Source organism: Mus musculus, chromosome 7 (genome assembly GCF_000001635.26).
Source record: "Mus musculus strain C57BL/6J chromosome 7, GRCm38.p6 C57BL/6J".
Lineage (NCBI taxonomy): Eukaryota > Metazoa > Chordata > Mammalia > Rodentia > Muridae > Mus > Mus musculus.
In genome coordinates, this window is record NC_000073.6 from 96,801,967 (window position 1) to 96,817,577 (window position 15,611).

Sequence of the window (15,611 nt, forward strand, 5' to 3'; positions counted from 1 at the left end):
TCCATTCACCAGTCCTGCATCCAGGGGAAAAAAAAAACAACATGAATTTGTTGGATCTTAAGGACATCACACCAGTAGCTGGTATCTGCAAGACAGAAGTTCAGGTGACTCTCATCACCTTCCCGACACCTGCTGCACTGAGCGACCTCTGCTTCATCTGCCTTGTGAACTAGGGATGCAAGTGTTAATTGTCAAGTCAAGACTCCTGGGGGTGTGAGAAGAGGAAGCCTCAGGTCTTGTTCTCCACCACCCTTGATAGAGGCCCCATTCTCCAGGGGACCATTGTAATAAACCCTTAGAAAGCCCTGTGGATGTAGACCAGTGAAAAAAAAAAAAAAACCATTTTCACATTAGTGGTCCCAGAAGTGCCAGAGACCTGAGGCCACCCCAGAACCTACTGTCAGTGACTCTGTGATGCCAGTTTCTCTACTTCCTCAGTGACTGGGAGATAGCAAGAGCCCGAGAAACATTTGTGCAATGCCAAGGAAATGACTGCAGCCTGCAAGGGAAGATGCTGCAGCTGCAGCTGCTGCTGCTGCCGCTGCCGCTACCTTTATCCCAAAGCCCTGAGACTTAACCCAAAGCAAACAGACTCCATGAGCTCTTGAACCACCTTTAACAATGCAAACTTATGGGCTTGCCACCATCTTCTCTAAATGCTTTAATGCCATAGATTTCAAATGGCAGTGTTGGAGAACATTCATGTCAAGATGTTTAAGCAGTTACTGTGTGGACTTCTGCCTTTATCTTTTCAGTAAACTGTATTGGACTTCAAAAACCCAGATGTCACTTCCATTCTCAATAGCCAAAGATGGAAGTCTTTTCCTAGTCCAAGAATTCTTGAACTTGGTGTATCAGCTTTTTGATTCAGCGTGATTTATGGTGTTGTCATAGCGAAGGAACCCCTTTTGATATGTGGACTCGGGATTTGAAATTTTCAATGGCCACACTTCTCTCCTGAAAACCCACACTCTGAATACGGCCTGGGATGTCTCAGTTGCTTCTGCTGGCTTCTGTTCCCATCTGTGGTCGGAAGAAATTAGCAAGCATATTTAAAAGGTATTAAAGTATTTGTACTAAATAAGATCTGAATTACTATACAGTCTTTGGAAATGAAATGACATTCAAAGAGAAAGAACTCTCTGAAGTCAGCCCCGGCTTTCGGGAGATTGTCCCGTGGAGCTTGCATAATCCTCGGTAGGCACTATTGAGTCTGAAGACAATCGAGGATATTCTCTGTTCGGAAAACTCCCCTCAAAGCATCAGCTACACCGTGATGGTCATGTGGATCCCAGTGATGGGGACTCACTTACCCTAGCCATTTTGGGGAGAGAAATCACAGCTCATGTCACACATTCTGTCCCCAAGTTTGGAGTTGTTAGAAGAATGTATGATTAGGATCCTCTGAAAGAGCTCTGCATATCTGAAAGCTAAGAAATCGACCAGAGCCAGGACATCCTGGGTGTCCTTGCTCTCTGATAGCAAAACTATCACCACACGAGGAGATGTCTACAAAATTTTAGACTGCTTTGCAAATTTAGATGCTTGTATACAACTAAAAGAAACAGATGAACCAAGAACCAGTGACATTCCTCTCTTGGCCAGAGACCTCCTGAATATTTTTAAGATGGGCTCTCCCCGTATTTCATTTTTTCATTTGGGTGGTCCCCATGTTTGCCATTCCATGGCTTGTGTATTCACTCCTGCTTAGAAGCCATTCTCCCCAGTACCCTCTTATATCCTGCTGATGAACAGACCCTACAGCACCTCTCAGAATAAAGGGAAGTATACCGGCCCGGTTAAGTCCCCTGTTCCCAACTTTCCACTTGGCTAAGCAGCTTCCTGGTGCATATTTCATCATAACAGCTACTGCAATGATACATGAACTAAGAACAGGGTCTCTCATCTACCAGTATTTTTGGAGTAAATCGATAGATGATTGATACATAAATCAGTAGACAGACAGACAGACAGACAGCAATAGTACCTATCATTTTTCTGAAGTGAGGAAAAGAATGTCCTTACAGTTTATACAATCATGGCTTCTAGATAAAGCTTCTCCATTATAGTTCACTCCTATCTAGAGACTTTTGATTCTCATGTGGGCATTGGTTGCTTTAGAAGACTTCCCGCTCTGTCTGGCCTGTATGAGAACACGGGAAAAAGAGGCATAGTGCGACTGGAGATGGGAGCCTCTTCCATAGCCCAGATGAGGAGACTGAGCATGCTGCTGGCACAGGCTGGGACTAAAGAGACCAGTCCTGAGCGTTCAGACACAGCTCTTATGTATGCACTGAGTTTGTATATCAGAGCAATGCTTGACACAGATCTTCACACGTAGACAAGACCTTAAATTGTCAAGTAATTCAAATGGCCTCTCCACTGGAAAACCAAGCATGTGCCATTCTGTCTTTTGAGTTAAGAAGTGGCCAGGTTTCCTTTTCCTGTTCCCACTTTTCACAGTTACATCCATTGGCCTCACATTCCTCATAAGATGCAGGAAGTAGGGGTACATCTTATTCAGCGCACCCAACATTCTGCATTTGAGTCTGTGTAGACATGTCTGTTCCCATATAATTTGAGACAAGCTAGCAATGTCTCAACCTAGGATTCTAGTATGTATCAGAAGTGATGCAGAATCTGTATGCCTCTAACCTCTAATTTCTCAGGATCCTGTCTGCCCAGATAATTTGTCACTCTTAATTCCCCTTGAGGGAGGTTGGCCATTGACCTGTTTAGACAAAGGGGTTAGTTGTGATTTCCCCTTGGATGCTAGTGAACCCGACAGAGCAGACTGTGGCCACTTGTGCAGCCTCCGGGACTTGTTTCTCCTGTTGCATTCCTCCACGTGTTTCCTGTTTATATGACCGCATTTCCGAATGCCTGGCTCCCAGAATGAGTTGACCGTTCCTCTCGGCTCTTCATGGAGAATGTGCTTGCTCTCCTTCCTTCTACCCCATGTCATTTTGTCTTTGGTTTGGTTTTTCCCACCATGGCAGAGGCCTGCCCCAAACACTGGGCACCACCCTGACTCCCCACCCTCCCCTAGTGTCTCCTTAACACTTGGCATGGTTACCTGGCAGGCAGTTCTGCGCTTCCTTGGTCCTACCTTAAATGTCCTGTCTTTTATCTCCCAAGCTCACTATCTGGATAGGGTAGTTAAAGGTATGGTCTTCCTCTATTTTCCTGTTGTCTTTGTGTCTGTGTTTGTGTGTGTGAGCATACAAGAAGAAATGTGCATACAAAATGTAAATACACACCGTTAGCATGACAGTGTGTCCACGTGCTGCCACACCCCCCACTTTGTCACAGAATCCATTACTTAATGAGAGTGGGGTTGGGGTCATGGAGTCATAGACCTAGAATGTCATTCTATGCCCAAGTCACTTAGCTCTATCTGTGGCATTGTGTTGTAATCCCTCTGTCATCCCTGTGCTCCCCCATACCTTTCACCCCCTCCACCCCATCTCATGTCACCCTGCCCATTCCTTATGGCCTCTGGCCCATCAGAATTCAGACACTGGGAACAAGCCTGGGTGGCCTGAGAAAGGACGAAGCTGAAGAGCAAGTAAAGACAGCATAAGTGGAGCGCCCACCATGTGCTAGGTACCCAAGCAAGGCTCTGGGAACAACAAGTAGGCTGCAGTCTTGAGGGAGTGGGTGCTCTATTGCTTGCTGCCTGTTTTCCCTTACAGAGAAGGCCTGGCTTTGGTAAGTTTGTTCTTTGAAGAGGATCCTCCAGTAACAAAGCAATTTGTAATATTTGAAACACTTGCATAGCTTAGGTGATGTCTTAAGTCTCCACAGAGACCCCATGGCTGTAAGAATGGAGGCTCAGGTGGAGACTTGAAAACAAAAGAAAACAGCACTTCCAAAGGAGAAATATCATGTCACAGCTTTTAGTCCTTGGGTCTAAACATAACACCTGGCACAGTACATGTGCTCCTTGGTTAGAGACATGTATTCTGGAATCAGATCTTGAATCCCAGGTCACACACTTGACAGCCAGGGTGACCTTGGGCAGGTCACTTCACTAGTACATATTTATCTATAAAATGAACTTGGAGACAGGCCTGCCTCACTAGATCAGCTCAAGGATGCTGTGAAGCAATGATTAGCGAGCACTAGCACATGGGTGAGAATGTCCCTCAGTAGGTTACAGTTACACTGTGTTGTTACTGTGTTCTTATTCTCTCTATTCACTTAACAGACTCTGAGATAGAGTTAGCATCTGACATTGCAGGAGGAAAAGATAAATTGGCTTTTGTAAGAGAGAAGAGTATTTTTCATTATTGTTTTTGTTTGGTTTTTGTAGCTGTGTTTAGACATACCAGAATAGGATATTTTATTGAATTACAGATTGTTGTGAGCCACCATGTGGTCACTGGGAATTGAACTCAGGACCTCTGGAAGAGCAGTCAGTGTTCTTAACCTCTGAGCCATCTCTCAGCCCCAGGATTTTTTTTTTAATAAAGAAAAAGGGTTGGAGGACTATATTGCTATTTTTATTGTTACTATGACTGACCACCAAATGGGAAGCAACCTAAGGGGAAAACAAGTTTATTTCAGCGAACGATTTGAGCAGATGCTACCTGTCATGGTGGGAGTGTGGCAGTAGGCACATGAGGCAGCTAACCACATTACATCAGCAGTCAGGAAGTAGAGAGCAGACAGGAAGAAGAGCCAGGCTCCAAAAACCAATGATCCTACCTCCAATGAGCTTCCACCTCCAAAAGGTCCCACCACCTTCCCCAACAGCTGGGTAACACATGTTCAAACATATGAGTCTATGGGGGACACTTCACATTCAAACAATGGGCCAATAACGGACTTAATGTTTCTCAGCTGAGTCAACCTTGCCAATGTAATGAATGCATTACTAGGACCCATCTAAATGGGTACCAAGCAAGGTTCCTTGACTTTAATACACTGGCCTTTGCTGAGAATAAAATAAAACCAGCAGGGAGCATATGTATCTCAGCATCCTCCTGGGACCCAATACACTGTCACCGTCCAAATGTAGACTTCATAATGGGATTATTATTCAGTGGGCTACTCCCTACTGAGTGACATATTTTTACAACCATGGGTCTTGAGAACTGTTAATTTTTTTCAAAGGAAACAGATTTAATGCTGCTAATTTGGTTGAAAGGGGAAGCTGAAATTGAGGGAGCTTAGTGGCTAGTCCAGGTAATACTTCTGGACTGCAGTGAAGCCAATACTTAGGAGCTTCTTCTGATAGCTCACATCCCTTCTCAAACCACCTGCTCTGATCTTTAGTCCAGAAAATAATGCCATTAGACCTTTATCTGGCTTAGGTCAGTGAATCAGAACTTGCTTTAAAAGACAAGTATTTCTTGGCAAAATCTGAGAAAGAACCAAACCCCACTGGGCTAATCTTCTAGGGTAATGGGCACTGATTCTGATTCTCAGATCCACTTCAGAGACCTGCGAGAGCCTCCTTGAGACTCGGCAGAGCAGAGCCGGTATTTTGCAGTTCAATGAGAAGCCTGCTTTTGTTCACTTTCCAATTGCATTGGTTCAGCGTAAGTAAACACTGTTCAGTGGCCTGGCCTCCTAAGCTGCCAGGAACTGTCCACGTTCCACAGCAGAAATGGCTCTCTTTGCAAAGTGTCTACATTCTCTTGCTTCCAACGAGTACCATAAGGCTAATCATTTAGGAAGGAGATCTGACCAAACTAGGAGGGGGCTTGCAGATGGTGGAATTTGACTTGGGCTCGAAGAGAGCTACTGAAGGTTTAAAGAGCAAGACAGCAGACATTTGTGATTTGGAAGGCTCCCAATAGGCCATTTGTTAAAAAGGAATTGGGGAAGAATATCAGGAACAATAAAGTCAGAAAAGTGACACCGTCTAGGTGAAAAAAGATGCTGGTCCTGTGCAGGAGTGTAAATGCAGCGATGTAAAGAGAGAGGATGAAACACGGGGAGAAGGACGTTTGGTAGGTAGGAGGTGCGCTGCATAGCCGCTTGCTACTCTGCAAGATGCTGAACGCTCCTGGCCAGACCTGATGTAGGCAAGAGGGATATTGAGATGAAGTGGTCCCTTGTCACTTAAAGGGCACCGTTTCTTTTGAAAAGCTTAGCCTTTCTCTAAATCTTAAACCTACATTATTTTGGCTCCAGCAAATGCCTGGTGTGAGTCCTTCCATAGGGGATTGTTAATGTCGCTCAGGCGCTCTGAATTATTGATGAGTTTCAGGGTTTGTGGAATTAATGAGCTGCCGCCATGGGGAAGGATGGGCAGATTGCTTTAAGAAAGTCAGCAAGTCACCCTGGAGGAGGCTTCCTCCTGCTGGCTAACGGGGGTGTGATGGGCACCACAAGCCAGATGTAGAGTCAGAGTGAACCTTACTCTACTCACAGGCGCTCCGAGGACCCCTCTGAAACCAAAGAGACAGCAAAGGTCCTCAGGGTGGAAGGTCCTCGGTCTGAAGTGACTGACTGTGGATAAGTGTCCCTGGGGTCCCCTCCCCTGGGCACCTCTGAGCAGCACAGAGTGTGTGTAGTAGGCAGCCAGAGGAATTCATAAGAACCCAAGAGAGGTGTTGTAGAAGAGACAGGCTATAATAGCAATATTAGGGGTGGGGGGTAGGTGTGTTCCAAGGCCAAGATGGAAAATGCTCTACAAAAATCAAATGAGCAATTCTCTTTAGTAAGGTTATTAATTCTCAGTGTGGTGAAGAATTGAACCATTTTCTAACTTGCATGGCAGGTATCATTGCCATCACTGTCTTGAAGCATCTAGAATAACGTAGCCCACAGACCACGTCCACCTCATCACACGGTTTTGTACGTAAAGCCTTATTAGAACGCACTGTGCTTGTAACTCAGCTGCATGCCCCTGCTTTGGCACTCCGGTGGCATAACCCTGTGACCATGGCAATTTCCTAACAGCTCACAAGCTGAAATATTTGGGCCTTTGCACAACGAATTTTGTGGGGTTTGATCTAGATAACTGCCTCCATTTTCTACTTGGTCTTTCTATGAGCCCTACTTGTGGTCATGACAGCAACCTAGGCTGTGTGCACCCTATGTACCGACTTCCCAATAGAGAGAGAATGTGACGTAAGTGGAGAATTCTGCCACTGCTTCCCAGTTTGTGCATCTTACACGCCTTACCTATCATGCTGAGTTCCCTAATGCCCCTGTGCTGTAAGTAAGAATACAGGGGTTCTAAAAAGTTCATAAGATGCTGGATCCCGTGTCCGCTGAGTCATGGAGCCGGCCTTTGGTGCGCCTCCTAAGCTTGTACTCTCACAAATAAAAAGGTCCTTTCTGCATCTTATGAGATGCTGTATCTTATGGCAAAATCAAAGAATCTCTCAATATCTTTAAAGCTTTCACACCCTTCTTCTAAGATGAACCATGATATGAGTGGTTTAATTAAACACAGTCCCTGGCCAGATGAACAAAAATTTAACTGAGACTAATTAAAGGACAGGAGAGTTTTTGCCTGCTGAGACCACTCGAGGTACTGATCATGGTGGCTTAGTCAGAGCACAGGGGAGCCACCTATATGTCACCCATCGCTCCTGGCACCCATTTTTTTTCAGTTTTCTTCTTGATAAGTTTTGAAGATGGCCATTCTGGTAGCCTCCCCCACCTGCTCTCTATGTACTACCAAACTTTCTGTGGTCACCACTGAGTTCTAAGGACACAGGCAATCTTCCTTTGAGAGGAAAGGGCTGTGGCTGTATTGACTTGTTGGCAACTCCATTGACCAGCTCGAGGAAAAATAAATATTTGTTTTCTGTTGGAATAAGAGTCAACTATCAAAAGCCCTTGAGCCATAATGTTCTTTAACCTTTGTGTGCTGATTTTAATATGTATTGCTAAAAGTCCTTGAAACAACAGTCTCAGGTTTCTATTGATAGCTGCTCCATGAGTGTCTATGTGTGGCAGGCCTGTCGGTAGACAGCCATGTTCATCTTTGTTGTCCCCTTTAAAAAATAACAAGTCACAGATATGGGTAGCTCTGCTGACAGAGTGCTTACCTGGCGCACATGAACCCCATAACCCTCACTACATAAAGTGGACATGCCAGCACACCCCTGTGATCTCAGCACTTGGGAGGCAGAGTTGGGAAGATCAGAAGATGAAGGACATCCTCAACTGTACAGCAAGAATGCAGTTAATGTGAGCTACGTGAGACCCTGCCTTTAAAAAAAAAAAAACAGAGTGAATGAAAGGAAAGGAAAAACAGCCCCCATAAGAGGTGACAGGTTCATTTTGTCTGGTTTCACAGTAGAATATTTAGTTTACAGCCAAATTTATAGGTGTTTGCTGTTCATCATAGTATAATAAGCTAAGTGTTCTAGAGAAAAAAGTTGTTTCACACTCAAGCCTTCCCTGGAGACCAGGCTGGAGCACAGAAGAGAAGGAAGCCAGGGGTGGCATAGTTTGGTAGCTGTGGAACTCATAAAAGAGGGTTGGCTGTTAGGAAAGTAAGGGCTCAAGCGAAGGGATAGAAAGGAAAGGAGTTAGAATGAAAAACAGAAGCTTAAGTGAACTGTGAAACAGAAAATTTCTTAACTGTAAATGTCTTCCCTTTTTATTGAATGTGTGTGTGTGTGTGTGTGTGTGTGTGTGTGTGTGTGTGTGTGTGTGCGCGCGTGTGCGTGCGCACACGTGTACCAAAGCGTGCAGGACTTGTACATACCATGACACACACAGGTGGGGGGGATCAGAGGACAATTTTTAAGAATCAGTTTTTTCTTTGTACCCCAGGTTCCTGAGGTCAAACTCAGGTCATGAGTCTTGCCCAACAATAGTTTTTACCTTTGACCTTCTGCTTTTTACCTTTGTACCACAAACTCCACAGGGCTTGAAAAGGTAGTAATCAAAACTCTGTGAGTCTACTTGATGAGCACTAAAATGTAGCCACCTTACCGTACGGTCCAAGCATTGTCCTGTCCTTCCTGATGAGGTCATCTGTGTCTTCTCAGATGGCCATGGCTGTTCCTAGCCCCCTCATCCAAGCACTTTGTTATCCTTTGGTAGTAGTGTGCCTGCTCCTCAAGAACACAGCTTGGTATCATTTATCTCTATGCCTGTAGCTAGCCCAGAGAAGATGCTTAGCATGGGACAGGTGGGTAGCAGTTTGCAAACAGGGCAGCCTGTGTGGACCTGCCTTTGTACTTGAGACCAGCAGGAGTTTGCCAAGGTTGTGGCAGTCCCCTGAGCTCCTCTTATATACAGCCCCTTTCAAAGTATAATATAAATGCAATGATAATAGAAGGCCCAAGCCCTTTTCTCAAAACCAAGACAGTTGTCTAGAAGAAATTAAGGCCAAATAATTGAAAAGTTTGAGGTCCACTAAAGTTGTTGACCTAGTTGCAAGAACTGGAAAAAGAAAGAAAGAGAGAGAGAGAGAGAGAGAGAGAGAGAGAGAGAGAGAGAAAGAAAGAAAGCCCAAGTGCGAAGGCACACACCTTTAATCCCAGCACCCAGGAGGCAGAGGCTGGAGAATCTCTATGAGTTGTGGGCCAAGAGACAAGGTGACCAACCACAGGAGAATGAGCCAGTCTCAAGGATGGATGGAGGACATTCCTGGTCAGATTTTAGCAGGCTTGATCCATTAACCGCAGCTCCAAAATGCTGGTCACTTGTGGTGTTCTAGACCTGCCTCGACTACTTCTGACCATACCCTCAGTAAGTCAGTCTCCTTATTCCTGAGTCTTTTGTTGCCTTCTCTGTGAGGTGAAGATTCTTCGTGGTACCTGCCCCCAAGGCTGTTGAGATTGATAGATTTGAAAGCATCATACAGACAAGCAGGTCCGGCATGAGTGCAGAGGGTAGCAGTTACTGTTGGGCACCGGTCTTTGACTCTCTGCTTTGTCTTGCAGAGGGCTGTCCTGGCTTGTGCAATGGAAATGGCAGATGTACCCTGGACCTGAATGGGTGGCACTGTGTCTGCCAGCTGGGCTGGCGAGGGACTGGCTGCGACACATCCATGGAAACGGGCTGTGGAGACGGCAAGGACAACGACGGAGGTAGGGCTCTGGCACCCGTGGACCCTGGCCAGTTCCCCCGAGTAGGAGACAGAGGGAAAGGGGTGGACACTGCTGGGTTAGCAGGGCACCAACATCCATGTCCAGAGTGAGAGGACCTTGGGGCACCAAAGACTGCATGGGTGGCCTAAGGAATGGGTACTCTCAGTAGTTGCTGGATTTTGATTCAAGTGAAAGTGATTGGCATCTATTGGCAATGGAGAGAAGGCACAGAGAAGCATCCAGTTAACCCATTGGTGGCCAGATTGGTTGCCTGGCCAGGGTTTGAAGAGGCAGTCCTCCTCTGTACCTCAGACACTGTGTAGGCTCCTCCTCTAGGGGAGAAGGGTCATTTACTTTGATCAAGGTCTCTCCTTTGATTCTGGAGATGACCCTTCTCAAAGACACCAAGGGACACTTTCCTCTCACACTCTCTCATCCCTGTGGGATAAAACCTGCCTCTGCTTTGCAGATTTTTTTAAGTTTTGGGTAATCAAAGCCCAAGAGATGGGGGGAGGGGTTTAGTCTTATGGAATATTTGTTAATTCAGGGTGAAAACCCATGTTAATTCCAACTCTGGCTATAACTCCCCATGCCTCTGTAGGCAAGGTACTAGGTTTCTCTGAGCCTTATTCTCCTCAATTATGAAATAAGGTAGTTTGTCCATGAAGGTTAATCAAGTCTTTATATCAGGCATAAAATTAGCTTTCAGTTTTCTACTGTGTAAACTTGCGTTACAACAACCATAGTAAATTCCACACTCCCATCTAGAAGACTCTGGTTCTACCAACCTCAGGGAGTTCCTGGAAAAATAAAAAAAGTCAGATAGATATGTTAGAAATTGGTGAACTAGAAACTCAGCATCATACTTTTTGGAAATTTCCTACCTAGAATGTTCCCACAGTCTCAAACCCTATAACGGTCAAAGGTCAAGTGTGTAATATTGTAATATTGTATAATGATATTTTAATATTGGCTTTCGAATCCCAGAATAGCTGCTTTATAGCATTGATGTTTAGCTGAGCTACCCTTCAGTCATTCTGTCCACTGCCGAAATCCAGAAGTCAGCCACCCAGATAACCTCAGATGAGGACTATGAGAATAATCATGAACAAGGGACCCTTGTGGTTGGGCCCCGATCTCTAGGCGGAGAGGCGTGTCTTCCTGAAATCCCACAGTGTTGGCATGTCCCTTAATCATGCTGAAACTTGGCATGTCTCATCTGCCCAAATGTGACAAGTCTCTTGTGGATGACCAGGCGCAGAAGCTCACAGGAAGGAGCAAGCCCCAAGGCTGCGTGTTAATGGATTATGCTAAGTGCTGTGGCAGGGTTATGTGTTAGTTGTGGGAGCAGGAAAATATTTATCAGGAAGAGGATGCTGGGGCAGGAAGGAATTTTACTGAGTGAAGGTGAAGGGGTCTTTTGTTCTCAAGAGATCTCACAGAAAAGGGCAGGGGGAAGAAAGCAAGGGTATGGAGCATCCTGGTCTTCAGGTAAGAGGGAGCAATCAGGCTCTGTCTGTGGGAAAGAGGTCAGCTTCCCTGTTTGTATGATACCCTCAGCATCCCGCTGTGTTTTGTCTGTACAGCTACAAGGCCGGAGATAAACAGTAACAGTCATGAAAAAAAAGAGAGAGAGAGAGAACCCCCACCAGGAAGTCACTCTCTTCCCCAGAGTCCAGGGTCTTGGCCCAGCTTTCAAACAGCTGTGGAACATCTGGGCAGCTACAGAACTAAATGTTTTTGCGATTTTGAGAGAACACATAGTCCCCCACATGCATACATTCAAGAGCAGGCTACAAACCAGGGCTTGCTCATTCCTCTCCATAAAACAGAGCACCAGACTATACACCCTGGTTGCCATGCTTCAGAGACAGCCAGCCCTGGGAAAAAAAAACAAAACACAGTTTTCCCAGAAAACCTGGACCCACAGTAGCAAAAGCCCCAGTGTTATAGGAAATGATCTAGACCCTAGGGAAACAGAGCCTTCTCCAGCTGCTCTGAGAAGTGAGCCAGCAGAAAGAAAGAAAAAAAAAAAAAAAAAAAAAAAAAGAACAACCAGAAAATCCCCAATTGCAGGAGAACATGTAGTTTTTGAAGCATATTATAGAAATGAGTTTGTACGTACTTTGTGGCAAAGCTGTACAAAAGCTGTGCTGTGAGTTTGTTCATTTGCTCCACAAATGTTCACCGAGCATCTGCACTGCATCAGGCCCTGGCTCCCAGGGCTTCGGAAATAAATCTAACAGTCTCTGCCCTTGCAAAATGTATAATCTAGAAAGAGGAAACGGGAGGTGACTGTGATACTGTGGGTTCTTGCTGTTGTAGAAGAGCATCCAGGCATTCAGCTGATATTGTCAGATGCCTGGAAGGGAACTTAGATGCAGTGCCAGGAAGAATCCTCGCCCATGGGTCATCACGACTGGAGATACAGCCATCTCGGGAGGACATGTCTTTGGCATTCGGTTCTCAAATGTGAAGAGAGAGAGGTCTTACCTTACTTTGGAATCTTCTAAGTTTATAAGTTCAGTGGGATTTCTATCCATTGGGAGAGTTCAGAGGTTCAGAGCATCCCTACTTTGTAAGGTAGCATGGATAAAATAAACTACAGGACCAGAAGGGCCCAAGATTATCCTCATTGGCCTTTTAATCTCTTAGCCCTGCCCAAGCAGAGACAATCAGATTAGAAGAAATTGGTGTCCAAATGACTACATCTAATGGAAACAAAATGAAATAGTCACCTTCATGTCTGCTGAGGCAGGGGACTCAGCATAATACCAGAAAGTAGTTCAGGGTAGAAGGGGAAAGGGCAAGAGGCCCACTGAGTTCTTGAAATGACTCAGGGCTTGAAGGAGAAATTAGCAGAGCTTAATGTTGAATCTAGTCTAGAGGGAACTTTATCTCCCTCCTTCTCCTCCCCTGCATGACATTGACAAGGAGTTGGGAACCCAGACATGTGACCTCATTTATTTCATTAGAGTCACACAGAAAGCCAATAGCATGGCCCACACTAGAACTCCAGCTGAGTTACTGCATGTGGCCTTATATACATCTAGAAGGCTGCTTCTTCCCATATAGACTTCTGCTCTTCCAAAAATGTGGAGATTGTTGCCCAGAAATGAAGAGGCTTTGAAAAATTGTCTCAGAGGCTTCTAGAGCCTAGGAGAACTCCAGTGTCATTTGACAGCTTGTAGCTCAGTGGTGGATTTGTAGGGTGACATTGAGAGGAACATGGTATTGATGTCCCTCACCATCTCCTCGGAGAAGGACACAAGAGCTTAGCTTCTATTCTACCCAGATCATGCCACTGGATAAAACGGTCTGCTAGTGGCTCTGAGGCCTGGCCTGACTGCATTACAGCCTTTGCTATACCCAAACCTCAGACCTGGCTCCCTTGTCAACCACCAAGGTCCTTCAAGCTACCTGAGAACTCCCATTTCTTCCTCCCCCCTTTACCCCCCCCCCAACTTTCTAGGCTTAAAGTAATCTTTTTAAAATTCAACTTGAATTCCAAGGTTCATTAAGAATGCTATTCCAGTGTTTTTAATCTGTGAGACAAAAAAAAAAAAAAAATTTGCCCATATGGTTGAATTGGGAGAGTATTATTGGTTTGTTTTGTCTTCACGTGTGGTTGGTTGTTCTCTGAATTGAAAAGCAGAAAGCATCCTGAATATGACTAGGAAGCAGCTGGTCTCCTAAGCTTCTGTGGAGTTGCTCTGTGCCTCTTGAATGCCTCAGATTTCACCCAAGGGAGCTGGCTGCTGAGTGGGCCCAGAGGGGCAAGCACTAGGACCCTGACACTAGCTTAGCACCAGTTTCTCCGTGAGTCTCAGTTGCAGATGATAGCTACCTTCTTCATCTCTTACCCTGTGCAAATTCCTGCATGAAATGCTATCACATGCATCTTCTCAAATGACACACAGTGACCATCCATGAGAATTCGTCTCACCCCCATCTCAAAGACGGTGAAATGGTAGTTCCTCCATGCAGAGTGACCGTGAACTATGGAGGTGATGCCTCCCTTGCAGGGTCACAGTAAGAACTACAGGTTTGACTTTAAAGTGCCTGTGATTGGTCAACATAACACAAAGATGAAAAGCCTGGCCCCTGGATTCAGATTCCAGGCTCTTCTTACTGTGTGATGTCCAGTGAGTTACTCAACTTGTTATTTGTAAGTGTCAGCTCTCTTCCTGATCCTTTCTGCCCGAAATCACAGGGCATTGTGTTTATCATAAAATATATATTTATGTATAACTATTTTTCATTGAAATTTTGCCCTCTGTGAAGTTTTTTTTCTGTCTTCTTGCACATGGAGGTACCATATTTTTTTCATTCTTTGTGAATCTTGACTATTTTTCCAATTTTCTTTATTAAAATCTGTCTTGCATGCTGGGTCTGGTGATTCACACCAATAATTAGGAGACTAAGGCAAGAAGATCATAAGTTTAAGGCTAGCATGGGCTACCAAGTAAGACCTGGCCTTGAGAAAGAAATGTATCCTAAACAATTACATATTTGTGGAATAAAAAGTCTACATGTGCATCATTTCACTGCTCCTCCCAACACACTTGTAGGCAGAAACATTTACATACAAGGAAATGGAGTCTAGGAGAAATGCAGTTAAGATATGAAGCCTCACACAGCGGATCAGCAGGAGAGCTAGACCAGGCAGGAGCTATAAAGATGCCAGAATAAAAGCTCTGCTGGAATTTAAGCAGTCAGATCCTTTTTGATAAGGTTTCTCTAAGCAGCTTCAATGTGTAATAATCTCTACTGAGGCTCTTGGCACCTTGAAAGACAATCATGGCTGGCGATGCCCAAATTGACAGATGCAGCCCAGGAGAAATTTCAAGAAAAGGGAGAGCAAAGTTCCCTGTCTCCCCTTCTGCCCCTACCCCCCATCTCCCACTGTGAGGATGGAGCGTTCACACAAAGCCCTACAATCTGGTCACCCTCCAGACTATCTCTAAACCACGTTTCTCATGATAAGAGACAAGAAAGAAATTGACCTTTAAAAATCTTGTGTTCCAAAGAGCAGATAAAGATTTCACAAGTCCTTTTGAAAGAAGGCACAGAATCCATTATAGCAAATGACAAAAACTTCTCTGGGATGTGTACAGAAAGGGGGAGGGGCCACACCCTTCTCTCCTTCCCCAGGGCCTCCCCCAGGGCTGCTCACAGCTTCCTGTAGGACAGCTAGCTCTGCGGCCGGACTGCACAGAACAGCAAGATGAGGCTGGCTGATGCAAGCTGGCAGAAAGACAGATGGGCTCTTCCCTGACTTGCACTTACCAGTTTAAGGAGCCCTGTAAGCAGCCGCAGTAAAACTGCTTATTCTTAGCAATCCTAGTCTGCTTTTAAGCATTCTCTCTCTTCCAGGATATATCCCACCCCGGGCTGGGGAGGATCCCTACCTGGGAGGTCTTCACCATCTCCTGGGCTTCCCTTCTTCCCAGAGAGAGGGATGAGCTCTTCCTGCGTGGCTCCGGCCACAGCTCCCACCCCCCATGGGCCTGGCCACACTGATCTGTTAGACTTGGGAGCCTCACACAGTGAGTCATGAGGTACTCAGAAAATACCAAACCTTTCAAACCACAGAGT

General features: G+C 45.4%; 1 protein-coding gene across 28 annotated transcripts in view; it reads left to right on the plus strand.

The window, feature by feature from the left end:
* The window catches only part of Tenm4 (teneurin transmembrane protein 4), a 739,850-nt gene that overhangs the window by 630,723 nt on the left and 93,516 nt on the right, over nt 1-15,611 (plus strand). For 23 of the 28 annotated variants that reach the window (XM_006507806.4, XM_030242547.1, XM_030242548.1 and 20 more), the window contains 2 exons: nt 3,139-3,165; nt 9,867-10,013. In XM_006507806.4, coding sequence (XP_006507869.1) covers nt 3,139-3,165; nt 9,867-10,013 — 174 coding nt within the window. The remainder of the gene's footprint in view (nt 1-3,138; nt 3,166-9,866; nt 10,014-15,611) is intronic. The other 5 variants (NM_001310762.1, XM_011241788.1, XM_011241789.1 and 2 more) reach the window with 1 other exon arrangement.